The sequence below is a fragment of the Dama dama genome, chromosome 4, assembly GCF_033118175.1.
Source record: "Dama dama isolate Ldn47 chromosome 4, ASM3311817v1, whole genome shotgun sequence".
In the NCBI taxonomy this organism is placed as follows: Eukaryota; Metazoa; Chordata; class Mammalia; order Artiodactyla; family Cervidae; genus Dama; species Dama dama.
The window spans coordinates 57,199,458-57,206,802 of record NC_083684.1 but is presented as its reverse complement, the minus strand read 5'-3'; the positions used below and the strand labels follow the sequence as shown (position 1 = coordinate 57,206,802).

The 7,345-nt window shown below is 52.6% G+C and overlaps 1 protein-coding gene across 1 annotated transcript; it reads left to right on the top strand.

The window, feature by feature from the left end:
• Positions 1 to 293: 293 nt before the first annotated feature.
• On the top strand, positions 294 to 4,787 carry LYPD3 (LY6/PLAUR domain containing 3). The gene is made up of 5 exons (XM_061135827.1): positions 294 to 450; positions 1,199 to 1,330; positions 2,110 to 2,280; positions 2,527 to 2,688; positions 3,746 to 4,787. The coding sequence occupies exons 1-5, from the start codon at positions 366 to 368 to the stop codon at positions 4,270 to 4,272; spliced, it is 1,077 nt and encodes a 358-aa protein (XP_060991810.1). The 5' UTR covers positions 294 to 365; the 3' UTR covers positions 4,273 to 4,787.
• The last annotated feature ends 2,558 nt before the right edge of the window (positions 4,788 to 7,345 follow it).

Below are 7,345 nucleotides of genomic sequence, written 5' to 3'. Positions count from 1 at the left end.
TAGTCTCCAGGATCACCCAACCCCAAACCTGCACTTATTCAATATTTACTGGATGCTGAGTGTTGAGTAGACCCCTTCTGTGAGCCTCAGTCCTCCCCTCTCTCCCCCGCCTCAGACCCCAAACACACAGACTTTCTCCTGGGAACTGCCAGGGAACCATGACTCCCTCCCGTTCCCTCCTTGGCAGCTGTGGGTGACGACGCGCCCAGGGGCGGGTGTCACGCCCCACAGCGGACGCTGATTTGGCCCGGTTGGGCAAGGCCAGGGTTGCCTGGGGGGAGGTTACTCATCCCGGGCTCAGCTAAGAGGACCTGGGTTGGGAGGCGGCACACCTAGGGGGGAAGCCGAGAGAGCAGGACGGAACCATGGACCCCGCCAGGAGAGCAGGTTCCTGGGCAGTGATCTGGACTACTGGCTGGTTGCTCCTGCTGTCGCTGCTGCTTCCAGAAGGTGAGTCTGTTGCCAGAAGGGGGCGGAGGGGGCACAGTGGGAGCTCTAAGGAAGAGTCTCCCCTCCACCGCACCCCTCAATGGAGAGGGCTGCGGGAAAAATCTCCTGTCCTGAGCAGAGGGAGCTGTGGGGGAAATTCTTCCACCTGAAACAGGGGGATTGTGGGAAAGATCACCTGCCTCGGTGGGGGAGGGGGTGCTTTAGGAAGGATTTGCTACCCTGGACAGAAAGGACTGTGGAAACTTTCTTCCATCCTGAGTAGACGTCGGGGGTTGGATGGGGAGGGATGTCTCACCGAATGACTTGACTGTGGGTAAAATTCTCCCGTCCTAAGTGGAGAACTGAAGGAAGGAGTCCCCCCATTTAAGTCAGGGATCCCCCACCTTGGGCATAAGGGGCTGAGAAAAAGGTACTCCCACTGTAGGCATGAAAAGGACACAATGTATCTCCTGGTCTCAGATTTCCGGCTAGGTTTTCCTTATCCCCGAGGAGGGCATGAAATCCACTCCAGTATTCTTGCTTGGAGAATCCCTTGGACAGAGGAGCCTGGCGGGCTACAGTCCAAAGGGTAGCAAAGAGTTGAACACGACGGAAGCGCCTTAGCACGCACGCATTTCCTTATCCCTGCCCTGGAAAATGATGTGCAGTACAGTTGCACAGGGGCGGAAGGAGTGGGAAGGACTATTTCTTCTCTGGGGAGGCGACTTCAGTTGGGAAGGCTCAGTTCTATTTGCCTCTGCACCCCCAGGAGCGAAGGCCCTGGAGTGTTACAGCTGCGTGCAGAACGCAGATGACGGGTGCTCGCCGCAGAAGATGAAGACGGTGAAGTGTGCACCAGGCGTGGAAGTCTGCACAGAGGCTGTGGGGGCCGTGGAGACTAGTGAGTGGGACCTCCTTGTCCTTGCGTACCCGCTACCAGCGCCTCCATCCGGGCCCCGCCTCCTTATTATAGTCCCGCCCCTCCTTCTAACTTTGGCCACACCCACTCGAACGCATCCCCATTCTTCCCTTTCAGTCTGCAAGGGCCTGGGCCTTTCAACACACCCACGCCTTTAGGGCTTAGACAGGTGAGGACTGAGCGTTGCGCAGGGGTGAGGTGACCTGGGAGAATCCAGATATGGGACCTCATCTCCTTCAAGGGCACAGTCTGGCTCACTGAGATCTCGCTATCGCCTTCTGGCCATTCCAAAATCCTCTCCACCCCGACCAAGCCTCCCCCATCCAATGGGGCCCTTGTGATGGAGACCCACCCTGGAGATACTCTCCCAGGGTCCCAAGGCTGAGGTTCCGGGTCCCTCTGACTCTCCATTGTCTGAGGTCGCAGCTCCTAGGAGGCTCCATCTGTCTCTGATCCTGTGCCTTTTTCGTCAGTTTCAGGTTCCTTCTGATGCTTTCCGGGTGAGACTCCTTGTGGTCGTGCCCCTTCTTATCTCCACTCTTACCCCATCCCAGCTTTTGTGTACAGCATCTGTCAGCTTCTCTGTCCCCTCATCCTCAGATCTCTCAAGTCCGTTGTTCTTTCCCCTCGGATCTGCTCTTTCTGAACCCCCCACTCCCCTGTGCTCCCGCCCTGGCCTGCCTATCTTCTGGGGCGGATCTATTTCAGGCCCCGCCCACAGGCCCCGCCCCTCTGACCCCCGCCCCCTCCCCTCTTCGCAGTCCACGGGCAATTCTCGGTGGCAGTGCGGGGCTGCGGTTCGGGACTCCCCGGCAAGAATGACCGCGGACTGGACCTTTACGGGATTCTGGCCTTCATCCAGCTGCAGCAGTGTCCCCAGGACCGCTGCAACGCGAAACTCAACCTCACCTCGAGAGCGCTCAACCCCGCAGGTCGGTGGGGGCGGAGCCGCAGGCTCGGGGGCGGAGCCACACCTGGGCCGAGCGGCTGGGGGCGGCCGCAAGCAGGAGGAGGGAAAACTCCGCATGGGCTGGGGGCGGGGTCACGCCCTGGGGGCGGGGTTAGAGGCCGAGCTGCTTGTCCGTCGAGGGGCGGAGACGTGGACTTCAGTGACCCCGAGCAGGTCAGTGCTTCCTGAACCCCCTGGACCGCTTCCTTCCTCCTCGCCCCCCTCGCAGGCAATGAGAGTGCCTACCAGCCCAACGGCGTCGAGTGTTACAGCTGCGTGGGGCTGAGCCGCAAGGAGTGCCAGGGCAGGGCGCCGCCTGTCGTGAGCTGCTACAACGCCAGCGACCATTTCTACAAGGGCTGTTTCGACGGCAATGTCACCTTGACAGCAGGTGAGCGGAGCTCCAAAGCACCTGGCCTGCACGGGTCGTGGTAGCCTTTTCTGAGGCCTCATGGGTGGTAGGTAATAGCACCCCTTTACCCAAAGGGTTCCCCCACCTTCCAGCGCCTCCTGGGAACCGTAGGCCTAAGTTGGTGGCTTGTCCTAGAGCATCATAAGAAATGCAGTCCTATTCCCAGGATATCACGGGAATAGGAATGCTTTTATCCCAGAGTTTTGGAGGAAATATGTTTTCACAGAGGCTTGCCAGGTGCAGAATGGGAGGATGTGCAATGGGAAATGTATTTAAGTCTCCAGGCTTCTGCCCAGGCATCATGGGGAATCTAGTCCTTAAAACTCAAAGGTTATTGTCTCCAAATACTTTGTCCCACCCCGAAGTATTAGGAGAGATGTGGTTCAGCCTCCAAGTCTCTGCCACAGGGAACCATGTGAATTCTTCAAATCCCATCCTCTGCGAGGTGTATTATGGGAGATGAAGACCCTGATGCTGGGAAAGATTGAAGGTGGGAGGAGAAGGGGATGACAGAGGATGAGATGGTTAGATGGCATCACCAACTCAATGGACATGGGTTTGGTTGGACTCCGGGAGTTGGTGATGGACAGGGAGGCCTGGCATGCTGCCTCCATAGGGTTGCAGAGTCAGACACTACTGAGCTACTGAACTGAACTGAGTTCTGACTCTTAAGACTGAATTTTGGCAAGGGTGGAGTCAGGGGAGGAAGAGGGAGGCAATGCTCTTCTCTTTCCTCCTGTTGAGAGGTGTTGTATCCCAGTTCAAACCTTTCTTCCAAAGCATTGTGGGACTTGTAGTTCATTCTACACATTTTTCCTCTTAAGTCCTATGGGAAATGTGATCTACCGAATACAAAAGACAGTGGGACAGTGTTTCTCAAAATGGGGCCCAAATGGAGACACGGGGATTAATGGATGCAGAGCCCTTCCATCACCTGTTTTGGATGTTCTTGATCTCGTGTTGCCCCTAAGTTTCGTTCTGGCTGTGCCTACCCCCTCCCCCCCACCATGGACCTACCCGTGTCTCTCTCCTGCAGCTAATGTGACCGTGTCCTTGCCTGTCCGGGGCTGCGTCCAGGACGAGTTCTGCACCCGGGATTCGGCGACAGGCCCAGGGTTCATGCTCAGCGGCTCCTGCTGCCAGGGGTCCCGCTGTAACTCGGACCTCCGCAACAAGACCTACTTCTCCCCTCAATTCCCACCTCTTGTCTTGCTGCCCCCACCTCGGTCCACCACCTTGGCCCCGACAAAATCTGTCAGTACTTCCACCTCTGCCCCATCCTCCACCGTTACCACCAAAGCTACCCCAGTCTCTACCACCACCCGTTCCACCACTGAACCCATCACCCCAGCTCGGACCAACCAGACTTCTCCACAAGAGGTGGGACGTGAGACCTTCCGGGAAGAGGAAGATAGCTTGGCTGGAGGTGCTAGTAGCCACCAGGACCGCAGAAATATGGGGCAGTACCCCATAAAAGACGTGCCCCATAGTAAAGGCTCTGCGGCTCCTTGGGCGGGATGGGTGACTCTTCTGTTGGCTGCGGCTGCTGGCGCCCTACTATGAGCTTCTCCACCTCTTGCCCTACTTCCTGGGCCCTGGATACCTCCCTTTCCGTTACTTCTTTTCCCACTCCCTGGACTGGGCTGGCCCAGCCCCTGTTCTCCCCAGCTTTTGCTGCACTGGTTTGCGGCTTTGGGACACAAAGTTACCATTGTATATATATATATATCCTTCCGGGATGTTCTAGCTTTTTGAGGGCAGCAGTTGTATCCCCTGCATCTTTGTCTCTCCCTGGTGTCCTGATGCTTAGGACGGTGGGAAGTCAGAGCCGTCCCAGGGAAGGAGGGAGAGGCGGTGATAAGCTCTCTGCTCTCTGTTCCACCCAACCTGGAATAGAAGAGGTGGGGGGGTCATGACTCTGCGTGCCCCCCATGCCCATCCATCTTTGTGGGAATCATTTTTTTGGTATCTTCTCTTTTCTAGACTGTGAGCTCCTCAAGAGCAGGGCCCGTGCCTTATGTCTTGGTCTAGTCGATGTTGGCACATAAAGGCTTCAATAAAAGTTTGATTACTTTGTATAGTGTTTTATTTGTTTTAAAATTAAAAAAAAATATTTATTTCTTTATTTGACTGTGCCCGGTCTTAGTTGTGAGGGATCTTTGAGTTTCGGCACATGGGGTCTAGTTTCCTGACCAAGGGTCGAACCTGGGCCCTCTGCCTTGAAGGAGTCTAAGCGTGTGGAGTTTTAGCCCCTGGACCACCAGGGAAGTTCTCTGTAGTGTTTTATAGGAGTTATTCCTAGTTCACTGCTGACACCAGACTCGTGGGAAGTTGAGCTAGGGTGGGAATGCCAAGACCAAGATAGAGAAACTGAGATCCAGAGTTATAGCTCCTGGGGGAAGTCGCGTTTGAACACCTTTCACCTCCTGAGTTGAGCAGTGCACATAGGCTGGCCCACCCGGTGAGGAGACCGGGTGAGACCACTGAGCAGTGTAGAGGAGGGAATGGGACTGTGAGCAATGCTTGGGAGCAGAGAGGAGTTTTGTTTCATGGGTTTACCTACCTTGCTATCTGGTTTCTTAAGAATCATTGTATAACACGGGGAATATAGGCAATTTTTAAAATAACTGTAAATGGAAAGTAACCTTTAAAAATTATATAGGAAAAAATAGCCTTGCTTCATGATGAAAAGAAAAAAGGAATCATTCAGTGCTCAGTCAGGCATCCCACCTGTCCGATGGGCTGGCAAGTGCTGCTGTCAGCCTTTGCTTCCTATTGGGAGCTTGGGGCCTGAGTCTCACCATCGCCTTCGCCAATCAGGTGAAGGGTCGGGGGGCCAGCGAGGAAAAGCCTGGCTTGGGAAGGAGAAACCCTGGCAGGCTTCCGGACTGCCTGACAGAGGGGGACCGGATGTACGGAATAGTGAGATAGTAATACTGGGAATTCGCTGGCAGTCCTGTGGTTAGGACTCCGTGCTTTCTTTCTTTTTTTGACTGCACCGCATGGCATGTGATTCTTAGTTCTCCAACCGGGGATTGAACCTGTGCCCTCTCATTGAGAGTGCAGAGTCTTAATCACTGGACCACCAGGGAAGACCTAAGGATTCTGTGCTTTCACTGCAGAGGGCCGGAGTTCAATCCCTGGTGGGGGAACTAAGATCCCAAAAGCAGTTCGGGGCGGCTAAAAAAAAAAAAAGTAATATTGCTGATATTACCATTCACAATAGGGAGTATGTGAGTTAATAATAATAGTAAATAGTGATTATTGTGACAAAAAAGGGAATAAGAGCCTGAGCAACAAATAATACAAGTATCAGTAATGGTAACTATAGTTACGGGAATATTGGTCCTTTAAAAGAGTCTTACCAGATGCCAGTCTTGGGCTAAGGTTGTGGGCATCCATCTTCTCATTTAATTTTCCATATACTTCTTAGATGGCATGATTTGGGGAAATGCAGGCTAGGAATGGCAAAGTGATTTAAACCACAGCAAGTCATATATTTATTATGTCCCAGGTAGTGGTTTAAGGGCTGTACTTGGATTAACATATTTAATCTAACCAACCATCCTGTGAATTAAGTATTGTCGTTCAGTTGATAAGTCATGTCCAACTCTTTGTGAACCCATGGATTGCAGCACACCAGGCTTCCCTGTCCTTCACTGTCTCCCGGTGCTTGCTCAAACTCATGTCCATTGAGTCGGTGACACCATCTAACCATCTCGTCCTCTGTCATCCCCTTCTCCTCCTGCCTTCAATCTTCCCTAGCATCATGGCCTTTTCCAATGAGTCGGCTCTTCACATCAGGTGGACAAAGTATTGGAGCTTCAGCTTCAACATCAGTCCTTCCAATGAATATTCAGGGTTGATTTCCTTTAGGATTGACTGGTTTGATCTCCTTGCAGTCCAAGGGGCTCTCAAGGGTCTTCTCCAGCAGCACAATTTGAAAGCATCAGTTCATTGGTGCTCAACCCTCCTTATGGTTCAACTCTCACATCTGTACATGACTGCTGGAAAAACCATAGCTTTGACTATGTGGACCTTCGTTGGCAAAGTGATGTCTCTGCTGTTTGAATTAAATATTAATGAATTAAGTGGTAATCATCTGCTTTTTATAAGATGAGGAAACTAGGCCCAGAGAGGTCGAGTAACTTACCTCATGTCACCCAGCTAATAAGCAATGGAGTTCAAGTTTGAACCCAGGCTGACCAGCTTTATAGAGCATGATCACAAGTGCTGTAACTTTCCCCTCAGCTTAACTCAACTTTAGATAGACTTTTCCTGCCTCTAAGCCACTTTACTCCCTCTCACCGTCATCCCTTCCAGATTCCAGACAGCCTAACCACAGATGCCCCAACCTCCTGTTTCTTAGAGCATGTACTTTAGAAGACTTGTCGTCATAAATTCTTTGCCCTTTTGAGATGTGTGCATGCGTGCTAAGTCACTTAGTCATGTCTGACTCTTTGCAACCCTATCGACCTTAGCCTGCCAGACTCCTCTATCCAAGGGATTCTTCAGTTAAGAATACTGAAGTGGGTTGCATATAAATCTCTAAAAGCCTCTTGCCAGTTTTACAAGCCAGGAACTGTCATTAGAAAGGCCCTGAGATCTATCTCTTTGAAATATAAACATCAAAGGA

Coding starts and splice junctions, on each gene's coding strand:
- LYPD3 (XM_061135827.1), top strand. CDS start 366: ATGGACCCCGCCAGGAGAGCAGGTTCCTGGGCAGTGATCTGGACTACT. Junction 1,331..2,109: donor TGTGGGGGCCGTGGAGACTA/GTGAGTGGGACC, acceptor CCCTCTTCGCAG/TCCACGGGCAATTCTCGGTG. Junction 2,689..3,745: donor CAATGTCACCTTGACAGCAG/GTGAGCGGAGCT, acceptor TCTCTCCTGCAG/CTAATGTGACCGTGTCCTTG.